The sequence below is a fragment of the Gobio gobio genome (assembly GCF_949357685.1).
Source record: "Gobio gobio genome assembly, chromosome: 18".
NCBI classification, from domain to species: domain Eukaryota; kingdom Metazoa; phylum Chordata; class Actinopteri; order Cypriniformes; family Gobionidae; genus Gobio; species Gobio gobio.
The window spans coordinates 39,789,849-39,814,163 of NC_137111.1; the positions used below are offsets into that span (position 1 = coordinate 39,789,849).

Below are 24,315 nucleotides of genomic sequence, written 5' to 3' on the forward strand. Positions count from 1 at the left end.
ACTACAATTGAGGGCATTTCAGGGAGTTCAGAAACAGTGCGCACTGATATAGAGAATAACTTCCTTCAGAGTGGACTTTGTGCTTTGTAACTATGCAGACATGCTCGAACAGCAACATTACACACAAACGAAAGTTGAAAATGTAAAAAAGCGTTATAGGACCCCTTTAAAACCAAGAAACGAGTAAGCATTTTTGCACTTATAACGAAGTCGACTGGTTTTTTTGAATGGGTTTTTGGTTAAGAGATTTGTTTGTGTTTTATTCTATGACATAAAATATATCAGTAATTTGATTTTTCTTGAAAAAGGTGGTTGATGACGTAGCTGAATGGGACTACAGAGGTTGTCGGGGACATTAAACATCACACCGAACAGGAACAATCTGCTTTTACAGCCTTGTGTTTAATCCCGCAATCTTGCAAACTATTTGAACTCAAATTTCCCACTTATAGATTTTAAATAAAAATGTAACGTGTCGGAAGCTTAGCGGTGGCGACGTTGAAGTCAATGGGTATTCGCAATGGGCAACCATGGTGAAGTTCATTTATAGCCTACGTTTCGCTTTTTACTTCTGGTGATTGTATTTAGAATAAAAAAAAATAATAATTTAATATGATAATTTATGAAGATTGTCTTGATGAACAAAATATTGAAATATTCATAAACTTTTGTTGGCCACAGAGTTTATTTTCAGCAATAATCCGAAAGCCATCTGCTTTTTGTTGATGGAACAAGGGTGATGCTAACTTCTGATTTTAACAATGTTCACAAGGTACCAGGTTGATAAATGCACTTTTGAGGAACAAATCATTTGCCAGGTTTTTGACATTGGTCTATATTCAAATGTCGTTACTTCAAAACCGTGACCGTGCATTTGCTGCATTTGGGTTTGCATTTGCATAAGTATGTGTTATTAAGTCAACAAGGAACATGTAAATGGATTGTGAAAGATAATAAACTCCTCAGAAGGACCAGCAGCAACTCACAGGGGCATAAACAAAGCAAATGAAAGATTCAACAAAATAAAGAACACAAATATTGCGCCGCTGTGATCACACATGGGATCATGTGCTTGTTTTGAGTAAAATGGCTGACCGAAATAAATTCAGCATAGTAGTCTCATTTAGAGGCCAAAGCCACAGGCTGTTTTCCATGACTCTATTCCTACAACCCTGAGCAAGGTCTAAAAATGGCACACTATCAACCCTGAGGTCCCATTGATTTGTGCAAGCCGATACATTACGGACCTCAGATTTGACTGGGAGAGGGATATGTATAGATGAGGACAATAGCACGGAATGAGCTGGCAAGAGGTAGAAAGCAAACAAACACGCATTCACAAATAGGATTAGATCATGCATTCAATGAGACAAATCAGAAAAACATCAGGAGTACAGAACACACAGCCCACACCAACATATGTGACCCCAATGTGAATGTGAGACCTTGCTGATTTTATGTTATGCGTCTATGTGAGTGCCTGTAATGTATGAAAACAAATGCATGTTTGAGAAATAGATTTGCAATATAACAGTACAGTCTAGTACTGAGCCATATGTGTGCGAGAGAAAGAGACAAGGACATATAAGCAAGAAAGACAGGGAAGGGAAAAATCAGGTAAATGAGATCACAGCCAAACCAGCTCGATGATTCAGATAGGAGCCTCCCACAATCTGAATTGGGGGCGGATTCTTGCCAGGGGGGATGCTGATTGGTTGTCTTAAAGCTATGGTTACTGTTGCTACGGCAGAATAAAAGTTGTGACTCAGAATTGCAGAGAGACTACAGCAGAGGTGTGATGATCAAAACAGCCGCTATGAAACATCTGCCTCACAGAAGAGAAGGAGTTCATATTCATCTAATCTAATGAACAGCTACAGAGAGGTTAATGAATGAGTTCTGTTTTGATTTATGATGATTCGGTTCATTCATTAAACTTGTGGAATATTTTTAAACAATTCATTGAATCTAGCACATAAGAAATACTGTTCATTGGAGGATTGAGTGTGTTTAAAAGACAAGCTGTGATTTAAACTGCAAATGCATGAGAATTATTTCAATAATGCAGCCCGTTTGCTTAGCAATTTTTCAGAGGCCGCAGGTATAGCAATAATTTAAGGTTTTACTCTTGTTTAAAGACATATTTTTACTTTATATACATATATTTTAAACAATACAACGAAAGACAAAAATAATTGACTTACATAAAATGGAACTGTATCAAACATTAATACTTTTGTATATATAAAGTGTTTATGAATACACTACCACTTAAAGATCTGGACAACTCAAAAATAAAAATAATAATACAAATATTGGTAATATAATGCATTACATTTAATAACATTATTAAAATAATTGAATATTAATAATCATAATTACTGCTATTATTGCACATATATTTAGATGAATTTAGATGTTAATTATAATAACAATATTATATATTTCTACAACTTTCAGTATAAGACTCTAAATCAATTTTAATTGATTAAAAATCATACACAAATTCAGTCAGGCATGTCCAAACGTTTGATTGGTAGTGTATTATGTATGAAGAATATGTACTAAATATAAACAGTATGTATAAAACAATCTCTGCAGTCAATGGATATAATTTCACTGAGTTAATTCATGGTAGAAAGGGTTAATAGGGTTTCAAGTGAGGCCACTATAAAGCACTACAGGCAAATCAATTTGACACTCTATCAGCATGAGGACTATGACTGCCACAATGTATGTCAGAAAGTATAAAGAGTAACTCCAATCACTATTTGAGCCTCAGAAACAGGCCTGCAAATTCCACACGCTGCTCTTTGAGAGCAATGGTGCTGAACTGACTGTGGTTACTTTCATACTCTTGACACTAAACTCCATACAAGCCACTGTTATAATATAATTAGCTGCATCAGGTTTGATCTGCTTCCAGTGATTCATGTTCCTGTTTAAAATAAAGTTCGATATCCGAATGCATTATTCTTTATGTAATCTAATTCTGGATGTGAGGTATGAGGGACATTGTGTCTGGTCAGAATTACATGCCATCACTGTATATTTATGCCTGCCAGGACTCTGAGACTCATGGGACATTGTAGTGTGAGCGGGCCTGGGCGGTGTGTACTGTACTTACCCCGTTCCACTCCACGCTCATACTCACTTCCTCTCCTCCGTCAGGGCCGCTTTCGTACTTCACCGTGTCAGAGGTCAGGCTCTCACGGCTCCGCTGCTTCTCTCGTACTTCAGGGTCTCCCAAAACGTCCGCCACGCGCTGCTTATGTGCAGTGTCCAGACCCTGCAGGAAGGCAGACGAGACCACACACTGAAAATTAACAAATATGATCTGAACAAAACAATTTTTAATCAGCTATAACCTATCTACCCATCTATAGAAATTAATAGTGACTTTATATTTTAGAAAATGTTTGATTTTGTTCTTTATGACACTTATTTGGTTCGTTTTTTGTTCCTTTTGGAGGTTGTCGGGCGAATTACACCGTCACCCTGTTTGTTCCCTTGCATTGCATTAATTTGATTAAATAATATTTATACTGGACATTTCAAAACATACCTCACATGACCAGTGGGTCTTTAACTTATGTTAATTTTAAATATAAATCTTTTATGTATTATATTTCTCTTTCAACCAGCCAATGATTCTTCTGAAAGAAAACGCGCACTTTACTTCAACTGCTTAGGTAATGTCCTACTCATTTCAGGGGCTGCCAAAATTACAATTTAAAATCAGCATCAAAACTGCATCTTCATATTTACAAGTAAAGCTCCATATTATGCATAGACTACTTTCTATCCTACTTTCTATTTATTTTGACGTCCATCAGGGGATCAAGCTTTCTTTAGGGGGGTCAGACCCACCAGATCAGCAGTTTCTAAAATACTCAGACCAGCCCGTCAGGCACAACAACCAAGCCATGTTCAAAGAGTCACTTAAAATCACCTTTCTTGCTTATTCTGATGATCAGTTTGAACTTGAACAGATATTCTTGACAATGACCGGGTCCGGAATCGCCCCCATTAATACCATTAAATAGGGCACTATTTGAGGGAACAGCCATAGTGGACGTTATCGAGTGCACTAATCCAATCCCACAATGCACCGCAATAAAAAGTGTACAACCGATGTACGCTCAACGGCTAGAAAACACCCATAATGCACGGTGAGAGTCACGCATCGAATTAATTCCTGCGTCTTGCCAGAAGATGGCGCCCACAGCTGAAACATCCATACGTCCACTTTCCACACGCTGGTCCAGAATACTATCATACAGGTATAAATAGCTTTTTAATTGATTATTAAATTGTTTAAATCAAGGTTTATACATGTTTCCATGACAGAGTTCAAGATAAATCTTTTCATTACTACTGGAGCTCCTAGTTTGCTAAGTTTCAAATGATTTTTAAAGAGCAGGCACAAACTATCCCAAAAGCGGCAGCCCTTGTGATCACTCCCTCAAGTGAACTATATTAGTGGAGTAATGTAGGGAATAGTGAATGAGGGTATAGGGGGCGATATTGAACACAGCCCTAAATGCTTTGAATTGCTGCCATGTGATAGGCTAATTAAACATTTGCATTAACTAGAAGTTGAAGAGGTGTACCCCGATATCCATAATAAAGGCTAGATGTCTCGTGCGCGCTGCTGGCCAATGGAGGTCGACGTCTGCACCTGGCGGCCATCTTGTCACAGGCAGCTCGCTCACTCGTAACATTGTTTTCATGGGTGCTTGCACTTTTTAAATAACCATAACTTGCTCAATTATCTACCGGTTTTCAAACTGTTTGGTTTGTTATAAACGTCAGAGATGTAGTTATGACAGTTCTACGGTTATACGTAGTTATACGGTTGACCCGTTTGCATTTCGTCCACACACACACACACACACACACACACACACACACACACACACACACACACACACACACACACACACACACACACACACACACACACACACACACACACACACACACACACACACACACACACACACACACACACACACACACACACACACACACACACACACACACACACACACACACACACACACACACACACACACACACACACACACACACACACACCTGTTTTCTGGAGCGCAAGGCCGCCTCCTCCAGAGTCTCTGCAGCCTCAAACTTGCCCTGTCTCTTGTAGAGAGCGCCAAGATTCTTCAGCGTGGTCGTCACAGTGGGGCTGCAGGCAGCAGAAGTCAGACAGGAAAACATTTCATTGTGATGCTGCAGTGGTAAGAATAAAATCTTGAGGCTATGCAAAATGTTTGTATCAGTGCATGCAGCAGATGAGGGGATATCTGACCTGTCTACTTTACAGGCCTTGTACCATCCACCATACTCTCCAAACGGAGAGCCATCCTTCTGCTTGCCCTGAAACACAGAAAGTGTTTAGAAATGCACTCTCCAAAACACCGAAAGTACCATCTGCCCCGTGCTGATATTCAACGTTAAAAAATAGTCATTACTCTCGCCCTATGACCCTTGACCTGTCCTCACCTTGCTCAGCTCTTCTCTCTCCTCTGCATGCATCCAGATGGGCTTATTTTCATCTGCAGGGGGAAGCAAAGGACATAAAAACAACATCACTTCAAGCCCAAACACACAGACACACACACATGCCTAAACATTAAGTTCAATATAATGAGTGATGGTGTTTCTAGTGCCTGAGGTGACCAGTGAGTTCACTGACAGAGACAGTGGGAGCTTTTAGCTTACAATTGTGCTCTTGGTTATAGCTTCACAATTTATCAATTCCTGCCAATGTGTGTATGTTTGTGTGTGAGCATGCAAGAAAAGGAAATAATATGTATAAACCACTAAGACTAGTCTTGCAAGTTAGTAATCACATTTTTTAGTTTATACAATTTTTAAGTAAATAAAAACGTGCACTGAACTAATTTGATACTGAAAAGTTAGACTGACTGATCTTATACTAGATCTTAAGACACTTAACATAATGGCAATGTTTATGCAACTGGCCCCAGAACTAGAGTCACGGAAAGGAATCCAAACGTGTGCAAACATTAGGACTGGATGATATAAATATTATTGTGATATATTTCTGCAATTAACATTAATCAATACATCTCACAGCAACATTTACCAATATTTACATACATTTCTAATTAATTTTTTTTAAAGCATACTACCGTTTATATTTTGAGGTCAGTAAGATTTTTTTTAAAGAAAGGATGCATTAAATTGATCAAGTTTGACAGTAAAAACATTTATAATTTTACAAAATATCTGTCAACTAAATGCTGTTCCTTTGAACATTATATCCTTCAAAGAATCCTGAAAAAAATCATGATTTCCACAAAAATATTAAGCAGCATAACCGTTTTCAACATTGATAAAAATAAGAAATGTTTCTTGAGCACCCAATCTTAAAATCGAAACATTAGTATTATTTCTGAAACATCACAAGTAATGGCTGCTGAAAATGTAGGTTTGCCATCACAGGAATAAGTTACATTTTAAAATATATTACAGTAGAAAATAGTTATTTTTAAATAATATTTCACAATATTAGTTTTAAGTGTAATTTAGCATTTTATGCAGCCTTACAGAGCATAAGGGACTCCTTTCAAAAATAAGAAAATCTTACTGACCCCAAACTTTTGAAAGGTAGTGTAAAAATACCACCCTGTGAGCAATATTAAACAGAGACTCTATTAAAAAATTAGAGACAATATTAAAACATTTCTGACTGAGCACTATCATCCTTACAAGCGATTTCATGATTGCAAAATTAGTCCAAATGGCACAATCTTTAGGAAGCTTAATGGCCAAATATTTCAATTTTCACAAAGATTATTCATTTTATATCGTCAGCAAAATCGTAACCCATATATAATGAAAAACGAACATATCCTCTAGCCCTAAGGAGCATGTTAAGCTTTACTTTGAATTCTGCAAAAGTCCAGTGTGGTAAGCTGTGCTGCTGCTGACTGTATAAACCCTGCTTAGAAAGTTTGCGAGGTTTAGTTTTAAGTAGAATAGTGTAGAGCACATTTAAATATTCCATAGAGAACAATGCAAAAAGATATTCTAAAAACGCTTGGGTCAGGAAAAAAAAAAAACATACCATCTACAGAGCCAAACTCTCTCTCATGGGCTCTGGTCAGGATCTCTTTATATAGAGTCTCAGCTTGCTTAAATTTCCCTTGTTTCAGATAGCATGACGCCTGAGAAAGAGAGAAATGGGTCAGTCACAGGGATGTACTTATTTGAACAATTTTCAATTTCCTAGATTACATTACACTATATTATGTGCAGAAAAAAAATTGAGCCTAAACAATAAATGAAATGAATCATTAATGTTTACTTTGGTGCTTATGCTTGATCGCATGTCTAATAATTACCAATGGCTGATATACATTTAAATCACAGCTGGCATAAACCCTAAACACCAGTCTGCTGACTACAAAGCCCCTAAAGGGACATGGCGATGGAAAAAAAAAAACCTTCCAAAACTAGGGCTGCCGCCCGATAGTTGACTTAACGTTAGTCGATGAGAAGAGGCTTAGTCGACCAACATTTTATAAGCCGGTTAGTCGCAGGAAAAAAAACTCCTCAGGAAGTGGCAAAGTCACACAGTCCGTGAAGGACATATCATGAACGACGGGTCCTTGTGGCAATCACAGTATGTCGGGCAGGAAATTCAAACGTTCGCCTATCAACCGTCGACCTCAAATATGGCTTATCATTTAAAGCATGTAAGTAGTAGCAACTTTACTTGGCCGCTCGCTTAACGTTAACCTAGATAAATGTGTGCTATTATTAGCCACATATCCTAGTGTTTGTGCGGAGTGTGGAAGCTAAAGAATAGTGCGCTTTACTGCACGACATGGAGGCGCTGGAGTGATCACTTGCATTTTTTCCTGATAACAGAAGAACAACTTAAAATACTCCATCATTTTGGTCACACAGATAAGAGTAATACATCATTCGAAACAAAGAGTCTTTTATTTCTGTAAACTCACAACAACAACAAAATGTTATGCTTTTGTATAATAAAGCAAACAAACAGCATGTGCTTTCTGCCGTCTCGGTCTCCGTGAACTGGAGCGTGGCACAAAAATGAACAGAAACTGCTTTATGTGTGTGCTTGAGTGCAGAATAGGCTATATATTACGCCCCCAGTACATATTTAAGTAAAAGTAATACAAATGTGCGCTTAAATGAATGGCTACTAGTTGGGGGCAGCCCTACTCAAAAGCTTTGGATTCCCTCACAAAACTTTTACATTCCCCTGAGAAATGTTTGTGTTCTTTGAGAGCGAACGCAAAAGCACTGACATCTAATTTGTCCTCCCATCTCATATTTGGAGGAAACAACCCTTTAGGGGCTCCGTAGCTGAAATATGTTTCAGTCTGAGAAGGGCTATTTACTCTAAAAGCTTTTTCCATTACACCGAAAGCAGAATGAGCCATATCTGATGATGTGTATATCACATTGCAGACACCACATCATATAGATACATTTCTTAAATGTTGATAAAAAAAAACTGACCAGACAGAAGATCATTTCAAAATGAATCTGTTATTCTAATGGGATATTTGATTGCCATGCTAATCCATTATTTATCTATGACAGTGAATACTGGAGGTTTTGTTTTTCTCTAAACATGCTCAGAAATGCAGAACTCCACAATTGGAAGTCTGTTTGCTAGTTAAATGAATAGAGTGTAAAGTGTGATTGTGTTTGTACCAGGTTGTTTTTGGTCTTGGCCACATTGGGGTCGTCAGGGCCCAGTTTGGTCTGGTAGATGTCCAGGGCTCTCTGGTAGTAGTACTCCACCTCTTCATACTTGCCTTGGTTCTGACACAGCAAGGCCAGATTATTCAGCTGTTTAGCAACATCAGGGTGGTCTTTCCCCAGCACCTGACAAGCAAACACAAACATACCCCATGTTATTCAGCTGCTTTGTATATGTTACACTGATTGTATTAGAATACACCCACTTTATTCAGGTTATTCAGCTGTTTGGAGAGGTTAAGTATCTTAAAGGAGTAGTTCACTTTAAAATGAAAATTACCCCATGATTTACTCACCCTCAAGCCATCCTAGGTGTATATGACTTTATTCTTTCTGATGAACCCAATCGGAGTTATATTAATAAATATCCTTACGCTTCCAAGCTTTATAATGGCAATGATGGGGTCCATTGAGTTTGAAGCTCAAAAAAAGCACATCCATCCATACATAATAAACGTCCTCCACATGGCTCCGGGGGGTTAATAAAAGGCCTTCTGAACCGAATCAATGGGGTTTTGTAACTAAAATATTAATATTTACTATCACTACTCTTCATCCAAATCATCATCAGTTCCAGAAAGAATACACAAGGCCAGAGCAGTGTGACAATAGAGTGGTGCAGGCATGTGAATCTAATTTGCCGCTGGTTCCTTAGAGACTTTCCTATGGGATTTTATAATGGGGTTTTTCAATTTATGAGTAAAATAAAACCTGTGGTTAACGTAACTCGAAGATACTTTGATGTTTTGTTCTAACACGTACAGTGCACACATTCACACCCCAACCTGTCTTATCTAGTTACTTTTAAAAAACGTATGTGTTCAAAAATGATCATAATTTGCATTTTCGCTATGGGTGTTTGTAATTTACATTGTAGAACAAAAAGTCAAAGTATAGTCAAATTATGTTTACAACAGGCTAAGAAGTCTCTGATGTTCACCAAGGCTGCATTTATTTGAACAAAAATACGGTAAAAACAGTAATATTGTGATTTATTATTAATTTAAAATATTTCATATTTTATTTAACACCTAATTTATTCCTGTATTTATTTTCAGCATCATTACTCCGGTCTTTAGTGTCACATGATCATTCAGAAATCATTTGAATATGCTGATTTGGTGCTCAAGAAACATCTCATATTATTATCAGTGGAAAACATGATCATTTTTTTTCAGGATTCTTTGATGAAAGGAAAGTTCAAAATAACAGCACTTATTTGCAATATAAATCTTTTATAATATTATAAATGTTTACGGTCACTTTTGATCAATGTAATGCATCCTTGCTGATTAAAATAATGTACTTCTTTAAACGGCAGTGTACGATTTTGGTCATAGCGCAATAGAAAGGACAAAATGAAATGTCTGCAGAAGTTAAGCGATGAGAGTTTGAATTCAGCAGGTTGTCTAAGCTCTTTCTCTCAGCTCTGCATGTGTGAGACGCAGCACTCTGAGTAAGACTCTCAAGACTTGCAGTAAGAGCTTTATCAAACAGGCTTAGAAGAACTCTCTCCATAAAGAGATCGAAATAAATCTGTGACACAGCAGGAGGGAGTGGGAATAAAGTGTCTAAGAAGCAAACCATTCTCATCTGTACAGAGGGTGTGCGGCTGCTGCAGGTGTGCTATTCTGCAGTGTGGTATTTTTGGATAAGGGGAAAAGGGAAAAAAGTGTGCACAGAGAACTATGGAAGAACAATGTCACAATAAAACTCTGAGTAGAAGAAAGGAGTAAGTCCTAAATGGTAAACTGAAAAAGAAAATTCTTTTCAATAGGTACAAGGGGAAAATTATGAATGTCCTATTCGGTAAGAAAGGAGTCTTCCTGATGTACTGTAAGATCTCTAGAAACATAACAAGAAAAGAGAGGCATGAGTGTGAAATGACTTGAAAAGTTTTAGCCTTTAAAAAAAGTAGGAATGTTGAAGTAGCAGTAGAATAGTATTAAACTTCAAGAAAAGAAAGGGTCTTTCAACATCTCTCCTGAGAGCTTCCAAAAATGGATGCTTTATTCTCAAGTCTTTGAAACAAACAGGGATGAACGGAGGAGAAAAAGGCGAATGTGAGTTATGTTTTTAGACGCAAAACCGGTTGGATTAAATTTATTCCGAAGTCATACACAATTCATTCATTTGACCTCTGACCCACCTTCTCTCTGATCTCCAGTGCCCTTTTACACAGAGGTTCTGCTTCCTTGTACTTCCCTCGTTTGCCATAAAGAACGGCCAGGTTGTTTAATGTGGCAGCCACCTGCATACACAGGAAAACATACACATATATTTTCATACACACATTTATTTTTCAAACTCATTCAACGATTCAACCAATCAATGATTCTGAATTGGTGTAATCATTTATATACAATTAGTCATTTCATCTTACGGACAATGATTGCTTGCTGGAAATCCGATCAAGGCCAAATGTTCCTAGTGTGGGCAGAATAACACCCATATACACCCTGTGCATTGTGACAGATGTGTTCTGAATCAGCCTTTGATTAAGATACTTCAGTGCATGTGAGACACATACGTGTGTGACAGACGGAAAGAGGGGAAAAAGAAAAAGGGAAAGGCCTTGTGAAGATATTAGATACTTATATTTTATTCATATCTCTAGTATATTTATTCTGAAATTGTGTTAAAAAAGGGTTGGTTTTCCCTGATTTCATCAAATAGCCATTGTAGCCAAATACTATATTCAAACTGTTTAATATAAGCACTAAAACAAAGTAAAAATTAAAAATAAAGTAAATAATCAGGGTCACTAAATTAACACCATGAATAATGGTGAATAATGAAATATTTATTTGATATTATATTCAACTTATATTTTATATAATCAAAATATTGTGTGCATATATATAGGAAAATGGAAAATGTTGAGTGATGATGCAAACAAATAATAAATCCAAGTTTTTAAAACGTTGATACAAAAATATTGAACTGAAATGAATAAACAGAAATTAATCAAATTAGCCAATTCTAACAGACACAGTAAATATAAAAGTAATAAAATATTGTTCCTAATACACTTGCGAGTTGTGAGACAAGGAAGGAATGTGAAACCAGTCTGAAAAGTGCATTAAAGTCATTATAACATTAACAATGTTGTTTAAATTTCATATCGCCCAGAAAATCATCACAAATATATTGTGAATATTCAGTAAGGGTGTAACGGTACACGAAACTGACGTTTCAGCTCGGTTTTAAAGTCATGGTTCAGTACGGGTTCGGTCCAGCAGGGGAGAGAAAACTAAATATAAATTTGCTTTTTATTTATTTTTAAACAGTGGTTTACTTGTGTCTGTCCTTAAATTAATTGATGTATAACTAAAAGTTTCTTAAAAATAATGCTGTAAACTATATAGGGAGCCTTTACTTGCACATTACTATAATATTGAAGGTTAACAACAGAGCCCAAAATATTAGCCTTAGCCTATTTCTCTAGTGAACTAACAGCTGTGGACACTGAATGACTGCCTGAGGTAAATGTAATTGCTACGTGACATTGTTTACCAGCTGTTTAATCGCCGTCTTTACGCCGTTGAAACACTGATTGAGCGATTACACGACATATGCTAGTTTCAGTAAGCTGTAAAGTATCCTCAACATGCCTCCAGATGTTGATTCATGTTTAATTTTTGACTAGGAAGAGATGATCATGTTCAAGCGTGCGTCGCCGCTGGAACTGTCGCGCCTATACAGTGATCTGACTGTCACATCACATTAAAGAGCGTCAAAATGGCTTTTTTTTTTACGGTTTGAATTTCGGTTTGAATTTCATGATAAAATGGAGAGAATACTTAATATGTTCATGTGGGAACTCGGATTTAAGTATGTTAACTGAAGCTACTGTTAACTGTTAAAGATTGCATTCGGTACCATTTGGTACACAAGTGCACCGTACTGGAAGTCCTGTACCGCAACAGTTCAGTACGAAAACGTACACCGTTACACCCCTAATATTCAGTATATCATTCAGTTTTTTTAGGAAACAGCCAGGTAGAAGATAAAGAATGAAACAGAAGACAGATCTATAAGTGGTGTTAAAGCATCTAACCTCTGCAGAGAATTGTGGGACGCTGGTCCTGATGAGAGGGCAAGACATAAGCTTCACATGACAAACTCAATAAACTTCAGCAGTCTGTGCTGCTTATTTCAATTTACACACAATATACTGGCACACAGCACAGACAGACTGTAATGCGGAGAGCACACTGATGAGGGCAGGACCAGTTCTTACCGCAGGGTGGTCTTTGCCCAGGGTCTTCTCTCTGATGGCCAATGCATCGTTAAGGAGGTTTGCTGCCTCTTTGTATTTGTTCTGGTCCCTGGAGAGCAAAAAACACTTTCACATCAATCTATTGCGGCTCGTTGTGCAACATAGGGCTATTGCAAAGGTCTTTCTCACAAAAAGCTGTTTCCATGGCAACAGGGTGATGGCACAATAGCCTAATATCCCAAGGGCTTGCAAGACGGATATTACCATAGTTTACAACAAAAGCTATGGAGAATGAGGTTCTCGGCCCATTTGTTTAAAGCACTTGTTGATGCCATACTGCGGTTTAAAATTAACATTAACATTTGAGATTCAAGGCAATTTTTCCACTTAAAGCACTGCTGCATATTAAGTTGTGATAGAAGAACGTATTTTAACACGAAACAAACTACTTCACTTTTGGATGATACTTAAATTACTCTTCAAAAGTTTGGGGTTGGTAAGATTTTCATATATGGTAAGATTTTTCAAATAACAGATACTTAGTTTATTTGAGTATACAAAAAAACTATAAAACTGAAATATTACTACAATTTAAAATAGGGCTGGATGATTAACTGAAAACTAATCGAAACCGAAATTTAGAACTTCTAACCGACGTAATTTTCCCATGTCGGTTATTTCGGTTTTCACGTGACTCCGCCCCTTCAGTCACATCAAGTGCAGTTTGCAGGCACACGGAAAGATGCAGGAGCAGTTATCTTTGTTTTTAGATGCTCAGAATTACTATGGTAATTGCATGTTTTACACAGTAAGTTAATTGCTGTTCTTACATGCGCTGATACACACACAAAGACGACGCGCACAAGCCCCGAAGCCAGATCACTTTCACTTGCGTCCTTATGAAATTTGTCAATTAAATGCGTTTAAAGGCTTGCCAGTTTGAACTATTCAAGAACAACGTTATGGAAAACTTCTCCGTTCAGTCCTCATGAGCTTTTTTCTGTGAGACAGAGAGCCGAGCTGTGTCTCTGACAACACGCGCGCCCTGAAGTCAGATCACTTTCACTTGCGTCCTCACAAAGCTTTGTCATTTGTATGTGTTTTAAGGCCTGCCAGTTTGAACATTGAAGCAATTTTAGACCATCAGATGTGTATTATGTTGAACTAATGATTGTGACACACGAACACTCACAGACAGTAGCTCGCACATAACGTGAAGATCGCGCACAGAGAGGAACGCAGAAACTCATTGTCAATGCTGCCCTGTGATTCATCACTAAAGTAGCTTAGAAACTCAACCAGTATAGATTTTAATACCTTTCAAGTAAGTACAAACCACAGCTTCATAATTAATAGAGACTGTATGACTAATTCACACACACACTCTCTCATTAATGCATTCCAATAAATGTAATGTAGGCCTATGTGCTAATGTATCTGTATCTGATGAACAACAAACAGAAATCTGCCCCATAGACAATAACTGCTGACAGTGAACCGTTTCCTTCAAGTATTTTAAAATCACAAAGAAATTCGCTTTTTCATTAGAAAAAAAATATCCCACCTTTAATAGTAGAAAATATTTACAGTACAAACCTTATCAGTGAACAATGAGGGCAAAAAAGGAAAGCAAAAAAAAAGAAAAAGCAAAATATTCGTTCATTATTCGTAATTTTATTTTTGGTCAAATCGTTAAAGCCGTAATTTAAAATAAAAGTTTCTATTTAAATATATTTTGCAATTCATTCCTGTGATAGAAAGCTGAATTTTCAGCATCATTACTCCAGGCTTAGTGTCACATGATCCGATTTAGTGCTAAAGAAACATTTCTTATTATTATTATCAATGATTCTTTGATGAATACAAAGTTCAAAAACAGCAATTATTTGAAATGGATTAATTGGCAACAGTATGGGGAACAGATTCAACTTTTGCCTCAATAAACTCGTAATTTACTGCTTATTAATAGTTAGTAAGGAAGTTTTTGCAGCGTTTAAGTTTAGGTATTGGGTAGGATTAAGGGATGTAGAATAAGGTCATGCAGAATAAGGCATTAATATGTGCTTTATGAGCACAAAATAAACAGCTTCGTAATATGCATGCTAATAAGCAACTAGTTGATTGTGAGAATTGAACCCTAAAATAAAGTTACCAGTTAATTTAAAGCCTCCGTCTAGAACAAAAGTATTAATTTTCAAAAAGAAAATGAGCAGGACTTATGAGCAACATGCTTAAAACTGTACAGTAAAGTCTGCCGAGTGGACAGTAAACCAATACATATTTCAGAGCTAAAGTTCTTTGCTGACCTGTAAACGAGGGCGAGAATGTTCAGCATGGTGGCTACATCGGGATGATCGTGTCCAGATGTTTTCTCTAGATCCTCCAGAGCCTGTTTGCAGAGAGGAACGGCCACCTCATACCGGCCCTGTGAGGCGTACTGAATCACCAGGTTGTGGAGGGTCCGGAGACGAGCGGGGATCTCGTAACCGCCCTGCTGCGCTGCCGCCACTGCACTGCTGTGAGGAGGCTGGACTGGGAAAAACAAAATTCATAAAATTTATTAAAAATCTTTAAATATCTGCAGTCTATGGCTATGCGCCAATACCTAGTGAGCTGCCTACCTAGACAGCATTTGTAAACATAACAGACCCAAATCTAATGGTGTGCCACACAGTAGGCAATATTAAAAAAATTCATAGGCACATTCGCTGCATCCAAAATTGTGTACTGTCTATGATGTTTGAATTTGAATTTACTTCAAAGACATTAAAAAGTATGATCAATATAGTATGAATGAGATTTGGAAGTACTACATCGAACATGTTGTTACTATCACCTGTCCTACCAGCATACCAGTGCTTCACTGCCATTAATAAATCTCCTCCCATGGCCTCATGGGATATTAAAGTGTCTATCAAATGCACACTCCAGAATTTTGGCGGAAGTAGTAGGTCATCCAGGGACTTTTCGCCTATTGTTTTTCGAATATTATGTATTCGGACATACTACTTTTTTGCTGTACTGTTTTTCACACACTATATAGAAGGGAAGCATTTGATTTTGGATGCAGCGATTGTTTTGGTCCTTGTTCATAAGGAAATAACATGTGACAAGTGAAAATGCTAGGCGGAGTTGAGAATCACTATAATACATTCAACATTACAAAATATAATTAAAAATATCTGTAAAACTTTATTTTGCACTGTCCTTGTTAAATACTGCATGTTACAAGTACTTTCTGTGGTAATTACAGTAAATGATGCATAATTGCATGCAAGTAACCCTAAACCAAACCCAAATCCTAAAACTAACCCTATAGTAAGTACATATTGTTAATTAATATTACTCAGTATTTAAATGTATGATTACACTGCAACAAGAACATCTTAAAATAAAGTGCAACCAAAACAGCCATAATTTAAATCTCATTAAAAAAATAAAGACCGCACTTTATATTAGGTGTCTTTAACGATTATGCACTTAAATCAAAAACAAATTATTGTTAGGTACAATATACTTAGTGTTCATGTTGTATTGCAAAACTTTTGCTGCTATTGAGGTGGGATACGGGTAAGGTTAAAAAAGGTTTAGTGGTATGGTTATCATATTTAAAATTTTTGAGGATGCGTCAGTATTTCTACTGTAATTATGAGAAAGCAGCTTGTTTTCAAACTATTATTAACAGAAACTGGGAGTGCTGATATTAAATTAATTCACCCGAATTCAGTTTTTTTTAACTGTACATTATATAATAAAAACAATAGTTATTGAACGGTACAAAAGCAATGTGATTCCATTTGGTGTATTTTTAGCATGTGAATTTATATTAGAGTTAGATTATTGTAATATGTTAATTTAAATTAACAAAATTATTAAATTAAATGAATCATTTATTTAAAAATAACAATTAACACCTTGAACCTCAGCTTAAATTTGCTGAGAACCTCTAGACTATTGGAATCAGCTCTGAGAGTCAAGTCTCTGTGGATCTCATGTGGCCGTTAACAAAGATGATGTCTATGTAGGGCGTTTAAAATCAGTCACTTATATGACTTCATTTCAGAAGCTGCCAATGTAAATGGTAGCAGACAGTTGACTAGGTTTTTCCTGGAACAAAGCCTATATCTTTGAGTTAAGCTGGTCAATTAGCAGAAGTCAACAAGTAGCTTTCCCCTAAAAGTATAAAGCGATACCCCAAAGCACTTCTTCCTAAGACTGTCACACATAGGCACTAGATCTAAGAGTGCATATTTCCTAATTAGAAACTTGCCTCAGACTTAAAAAGACCAAAACAAACTTTAGAAAGACCAACTCAAATAAACTAGGACTTATCAAAAACATGGCAGAGCAAAATGACAGTGAAAGGATTACATCCCCACTACTTCAGAAATGAGGAGAAGAGATTAATGCGATCTTTCTTAGAGCAGATTAATGTCGGTCCCTTTGAAAAAGCCTGCTGGAGATCACTTGCTGCAGGGATGCATCACTGACAGTCAAACAGCCGTTTGGCATTCATGTGTCAGAATGAGGGCTAATCTGAGCACGGCTGTGTCATATGATGCTTTAAAGTCCCGTGCACTGTTGTGCTCTCTGCCACAACACGACCCGGGCTGCACTTTGATCCTCCTCCACAGTCAATGAGGCAATTATCAGGCAGGAGAACAGAGAAAGTGGAGGGGCGGAGAGAAAATGCAAGACGGGAAACCGTTTAGCAGAAAATGCGGGAAGGAAGAACAGTGGTTCTTTTCTCTTCCCCTAACAATATACGGCTCCTTTTAAGTCCTCCATAATTTACACTTTTTACATTTTAATTTTGCTAAAAATGCATTAGTGGTAAAACATATTGATTTGAAAAAAGTAAGCAGAGCATGGCTTTAATATTTTTGAGTTTGTAAAAAAAAAAAGAAGGAAATTTTGTATCTTCATGTTCATATTCTGGTTGTACTGTGGTACAGTAACAGTGTCAGATGGTAATACCATGCTACAATGAAGTACCGCATTTAAAATTTAAACCTGGGAATAAATTGAACATTTGTTTATATTTATTTGTACAAATATATACAGATATATTCAGTATATACTACCGTTTAAATGTTTGAGGTCAGTTTTTTTATTTTTTTAATTAGACCTTTTATTCAGCAAGGACACATTAAATTGATCAAGAGTGACAGTAAAGACATTTACAATGTTACAAAATATTTCTATTTCATTTAAAAGCAATGTTGCTTAAGCAGCAGATCAGCATATAAGAACGATTTCTGAAGGATCATTTGACACTGAAGACTGAAGTATTAAAACTTCAGCTTTGCCATCACAAAATTTGCCATTTCACTATATTTGAAAATAAATTAAAATTGAAAACAGTTATTTTAATTGTAATAATATTTCAATATTAACATTTTTTATGTATTTTTGATCAAATAAATGCAGCTTTGGTGAGTAGAAAAGACTTCTTTCAAAACATTTTTAAAAAATCTGACCAACCCCAAACTTTTGAAGGTTCGCTTACTTGCAGTTAACTTTAAAGACTGTAGTCGAAAACTATCAGCAGCTTGCTTGCTAACATATTAGCCCCAATGTTATAAGTTCGGTTTTATTTTTCCTGTATCGGAGTCGGAGAATTTCACTCTGTGCTTGGGGTGGAGATGGCGGCAGCTCTCACAAACATTGCAGCATGATTGAGGGCTAGGTTACTCCGCTCCGCTCACAGACAGCACCATGCTCGGAGACACCGAGCTGTCCTGGAGCAGCCCAGAACAGTGTATGACATTTGTTCGGAAGCATGGTTTGATGCAGGCCTAGTTCTACAGCACCCTCAAACGCAAGCAAAAGCACCCTCAGTTGATACTGTAATAATATACTGGCGAAACAGATTGGGCAGATTTGTGTTCACGCTCTGGACAGCGCCAAATGCATCTATTTACAACGTGTTTTTGCAGCGGTGAGTAATGTAGCCAATCACAGGTATAGTTGTTGATCTCTTGAACGCGATCAGATCAGAGTTTTTATTCAGCGCTTAATTAAAAGTAAATGCTATGCAAATTAGATATAGTGTATAGATGCATTACATAGAATGGGAATGGCATTAATGGCCATGTTTATCATTAATACTCAGTTTATTGATTTGTTTGGTTAATATTGGATAAAACATTTATTTTAATACCGTGCAGTGCACAAAATTAAGATTCGAGAGATGGTTCAAGTCAGTGTCCAATAAATGATGAAGTTAAGTTTAGAAATGTTGTGCATCCACTTATTATTAGTGTGACATTTTAGCATGCAAATGAAGGGGAAAACTTCAAGATATCATCCCTAAAACTCAGCAGCACATATCGGTCATCGGCTGACCCTGATCTCTAAACATCAGCAATGGTTATAGAAAAACCCATGTTGGTCGATCTCTAGTGTAACTATTTATTTAAATGTTTTTTTGAATATATTTATAATTATAAATAGATCACATTAATCAAATGTAATCAAATCTGTGACATATTTAAAAATTCAAAAGAATTTCTATTAGTGGCTTCAGAATTTTGGACCACAACCGTATACAATAAGTGTTTCCACCATATCATGGTGTTTCTATGATAACAATACCATAGACTAGCTTCTCTGTGCCCTGTGTTTTGTCAGGTCGTGGGTCCAAAGCTGAGTTCTACTGGGGTACTTACTGCCAGGACCCGGCTCATCCTGCTCATCTGGGAAAAGATCATCCAGTGTCTCCCTACTGGAATCAGAATCCTTATCATCCTGATGAGAGTGAGAAGAGGTGAAGAGAAGGACAGAGTGAGACCAAAGAAAGAAAGACAGACAGAGATAAAGACTCTATAGTAAATAAGATCAAGTCTCACTGATGGGCTGAGGTCCTGGTCATATTTCTTGAGCTGGTTCATGAACTCCAGGTGTTTCTTCTCCTCTTCCAGCTGGGCCACGCTCTGCTCGCTCTTCTGCAGCCGCTGCTGGGTCCCTGCCAGCTCGTCTCTCAGCCACTGGTTCTCCTGACACAGCCTCCGCACCTGCAGGAAGAATCAGCTTTAGGGCATGTTCACACTACATCTTTTCAACTAAATTTGTGGAAGCGAACAGCAACATTGACAGTGCACATTTTATCAGCAGCCCTGGTTCTGGAAGCATTTTCTCCTTTATTTTCCCCATAGTCATTGAATGAAATATCCTCAATTAATCCGTAAACTACTAAACCAAGTAAAACCCTGTTAGGCCCCGATCACACAGAACGCGTTTTTCAGGTTTGAAAACGCGAGGCGCACCACACTGCCTTTTTTTGTTGACGTTTTTCAATTTAGAAAATAGCAAAGCGCTGCGTTTTTAAAAAAAAAATTCTAGGCAACCCCCGAATCAGCTGTGCTTTCAGTATAATCAAGATAACCGTCACCACAACGGAAGGCCCACCTCTCCATTCATTCGATTGGACAATCGGGGGGGGGGAAACACAATGACGTCAGGCGCTTTTCTTTTCAGAGTTGATTTTTGTTCAACTTCAGGCGCTCCTTCAAAAATGCAAGGCACCAGGGCCACATAAGCAGCGCGCATAATGCTCACTGCCAACAAAAATCTATTCAAAAAAGGCTGTTCTCGCTGCAAAAACGCGTTCTGTGTGATCAGGGCCTTAATTGGTTAACTCGAAGTTACCTTACCATATACAGTAAAAACTGTAAATGCTATAACATTGGAATATATACAATTTAACTGTAAAATACTGTCAAATGTATGTTTAGGTAAAACCACATGTGATTATAATTTTATAATTTTTTTTTTACTTGTGTGTAATGTACATTAAGTTACATATAAGTAGATATTAAGATATTAACTTTACATATGAAGTAAATGTACACCCTGTTCAGCATCAATATATGAGTTTTGGACATGTTTTGGCTATTATCAGAAGATATTGGTTATTCAAGTAGATCATTATTAACATTATTGGCCCAATTTTAACGATCTAAGCACATGGTCTGAAGCGGGTCCACTTAGGGTATGTCCGAAATCCTTTTTTTCCTAGTTTAACAACGGAAAATTGTTCGCCGCACCCGGTGCATGGTCCAAAAGAGTTGTACCTTGTCTCTTAATTAGCCATGGGTGTGTTTTGGGCGTCACGTGCAATAAACCAATTAGAGTCTCATCTCCCATTCCCCTTAAAAGCCAGCTGCTTGCACCATGGCGGATTCACTATTTACAAGACGGAATATAGACACCCTCAACCTGACAAGTCAGTTTAAATACACGTGTGTATTGCCACGATCGGTTAAATAAGTAGCAAATTTCATTAGTCATTACTGCAAATTAGTAGCCTGACGTAGTCATACTCAATTCTAGTCAGAATTTGAGTCTGATACTGCTCCGTTGGGCTGTGTTATGGGGCGTGTTTCAACCGAACCAGGAAAGACCTCAATTGGATAGACCTACAACCAATCAGAGCAACGGAGCGACGCATAACGTTAGTTGTCAAATGTCAACAGAACTCAACTGCACTTTGTTGCCAAGTCCGCTGGTTTTTCCATGTCCGCTGGTTGAAGCGACCCCAATTATGTGATATACAGACCCAGGAATGCGAATTTTAGCAGGCAGCCCTGCCAAAATAACACATATTTTACACCCCAAATGCCATTTTTTCCCAGGGAAAGTTTATCATCTGTCCATAATCGTCTAAAGCCCGCCCTGACAATTTCATTGGTCCGAACAGTTTCTGTTCAGGCATAATTACTTCTCTACGGATCAAGTCCAGACCGAACTGCCCGAGTTAAAATGTTGTGGGCGGGGCCAAGTTCGGCTGGCATCCAGGCTAGCAAATTAGGTAATTCTGATAACATGCAATGACTATCCATTATGACATGTAGGCATTTTTATCTTTATGTACACAATAATAATCTTTTACATTGTAATCCTTTTCTTTTTTATATTTGGCATGTTTGTGTGCTGCTGCGTGTCCCTGTGTGTATAACAAGCAGCGTGTACGCGCGTTGTGCACCCACCTATAGGGGCATATTACTAACGCGCCCTTTAAAGTGTCGTTTTCAGTTGCCTCAAAATTGCAACACGCCAACACAGCCTGAACACACTTCGCTTTTAGACCAGCACGCCCATGGGCGAACAGATGGGAGCGAGTGCATTTGCTATTTAAAGCTACACTGTGTGATATTTTCCCCCATCTAGTGGTGAAAAGGTATTTGACCATCCAGTGAATATTAGTTTCTCTTCCTCTCAATTCCGATTTCGTTTTAACTCCTACGGTGACCGATTTAGTCCAAGATTAATATGGCTTCCAGTTCGACCTCGACCACATTCGACACGGTGCCATCGAGTGTTAAAACGCGAAAGGCGAAGCTTGAATTTACGGGTTTGTCCCTCTTTGGCTAATGTACTTTCAAGATGGAGGGGCAACATGGCGACCCGCATTCGAACCCCTTACCCGTATGTATTTTCAATGGCATATTATAAACTTACGAGAATACTTTATTACTTGAAAGAAGTAAATATACATTAATGAGCACAAATATTTTTGAAAGAACTAGGTGTTTTTAGCTAAGAATAAACAAAAAAAGTTACACAGTGTAGCTTTAAACAACGTGGCACCGGGTGCGAAAATTATAACTGCGTCGGTGAGAAACAAGCAAAAAACGCTTGCCTTGCACCTGGCGATAAGTTGTAAAATACACAGACACCAATATGCTATCCTGTAATACCTGAAACACTGTCACTGTATTTTTTTACAGTAAATTTCTGGCAACCACAGCTGCCAGTTTCTTTTTACCATGAACTTAACAGTATATTTTTATTTTATTTTATGATATTTCATAAATTGTGATTAATTTAGTTAACCAATTTGACAATTAAACCATTTATGAACCTGACCGTGTGCGCTCTACAGATTGTTCAGATATACATTGTCATTAGTGTGGGGCAAAACCATGAGTCAAAATGTAAAGTAAACCATGCTTCCCATTTTTGGCCCCTTCTCTTCCTGAGTGGTAACCTCTAAAGTGGTAAATTGTTGTTAGTACTGATTAAATATACTACATGTACTAAATATACAACAATTTGGAGCCAAATAATACAATGTGAAATATCAAATGGGAGCAGGGGGGTGGAAATAAATGTAAGTTTGGACTTAGCAATCAAATCAAGTCTGTATACCTATACGCCAATGAACCTGAGAGCAAAGTTTAATATTTGATGTGTCGCAGTGTGCGTGTGTATGTACCTGTGCTCGAAGCTTCTGTTTCTCTGCCTCCACTGCACTCAGGTGCCCTGACAGAGCCATCATCACCTGCGCCGATCAATGAGAGAAAGACAGAGAGTAGCCATGGTGTTACAATGGTTACAAGCAAATTAATTCAAAAAGCATTAGGAAGCATTTCCACACTGCACCTGTGCTTCGCTAAGGCCCAGCTCCAGCATTTCCATGGAGCGCTGGATCATGGCTGTCTTCTCCTCAACAGCACGACCCTCTTGGCTCTGTTTGAGGCAGCGCAAGGTCCCCATCAGCCCCTCCAGGATGACCTGATGTTCTGCACGGAGCGCCTCCAGCCCCTGCATGACCTCCCGTGTCCGACATAGCAGCTCGTCCTGGGACAGCTTCTCGCCGGGGTCCCCCTGCCCCTCCGTCTCCTTCACACACACCACGCTCGACATGTCCTCACGCATCCTACAAAGAGATACACAGTACAAGAATGAGAACATTAGTTTTAGGAACATTTCCTGTTAAGAGTGTGTGTGTAAAATTGAAATGAAAAGACTCCAAAGGCAAATAAATGAGAGTCGTCTCCTATTTTGTTCTTGTGCCTTGAAACCCTAAACGAATAATTCAAGTCACTGTAAAGGTGAAGTGGAAGAAAAATCCACAAATGCCCCAACATCTCTAGGCAGAAGAATGAATTCCCTACCAAATCCCATAAAACACCATGGGAACTGGACTCAATATCCACTGTAGAGGTTACATGGCAAACTGAACCATACATCTCCACAAACTCAGTTTTATTTGCTTTTACTCCAGATTCACCTTCTTTCACGGAGCCAAAATTCCACATTGCTTCAACAACTTGTATAACAGGACTAGGAACCTATAGAACGGCTTGCACGTAGTAAATCAGCTTAACTTGCAAAGCTTTAAACAATGACTGTTTCACTCAACAGTTTTCGAGTTGAGGCAATGGACATCAGTAAGAGCAAGATTTCACCAAATTAGGCTGGTTTAGATGGACTACATAGATAGCTAGATTGTTACGAGATTGGTGCTTGAATGGGCAAAATACGCTGCCACAATGCTCTGGTGCTCTAGATTCTTG

General features: G+C 37.8%; 1 protein-coding gene across 5 annotated transcripts in view; it reads right to left on the bottom strand.

Moving 5' to 3' along the window:
• The window catches only part of klc1a (kinesin light chain 1a), a 52,571-nt gene that overhangs the window by 15,824 nt on the left and 12,432 nt on the right, over positions 1 to 24,315 (bottom strand). For 3 of the 5 annotated variants that reach the window (XM_079842714.1, XM_079842712.1, XM_079842715.1), the window contains exons 2-14: positions 23,399 to 23,675; positions 23,232 to 23,297; positions 19,864 to 20,028; positions 19,684 to 19,762; positions 15,319 to 15,544; positions 13,034 to 13,121; positions 10,940 to 11,041; positions 8,743 to 8,916; positions 7,118 to 7,217; positions 5,527 to 5,579; positions 5,333 to 5,400; positions 5,101 to 5,209; positions 3,155 to 3,289 (exon numbers count right to left, since the gene is read on the bottom strand). In XM_079842714.1, the coding sequence (XP_079698840.1) occupies positions 3,155 to 3,289; positions 5,101 to 5,209; positions 5,333 to 5,400; positions 5,527 to 5,579; positions 7,118 to 7,217; positions 8,743 to 8,916; positions 10,940 to 11,041; positions 13,034 to 13,121; positions 15,319 to 15,544; positions 19,684 to 19,762; positions 19,864 to 20,028; positions 23,232 to 23,297; positions 23,399 to 23,674 (1,641 nt within the window). In that variant the 5' untranslated portion in view covers position 23,675. Of the gene's footprint in view, positions 1 to 3,127; positions 3,290 to 5,100; positions 5,210 to 5,332; positions 5,401 to 5,526; positions 5,580 to 7,117; positions 7,218 to 8,742; positions 8,917 to 10,939; positions 11,042 to 13,033; positions 13,122 to 15,318; positions 15,545 to 19,683; positions 19,763 to 19,863; positions 20,029 to 23,231; positions 23,298 to 23,398; positions 23,676 to 24,315 lie in introns of all 5 variants that reach the window. The other 2 variants (XM_079842713.1, XM_079842711.1) reach the window with 1 other exon arrangement.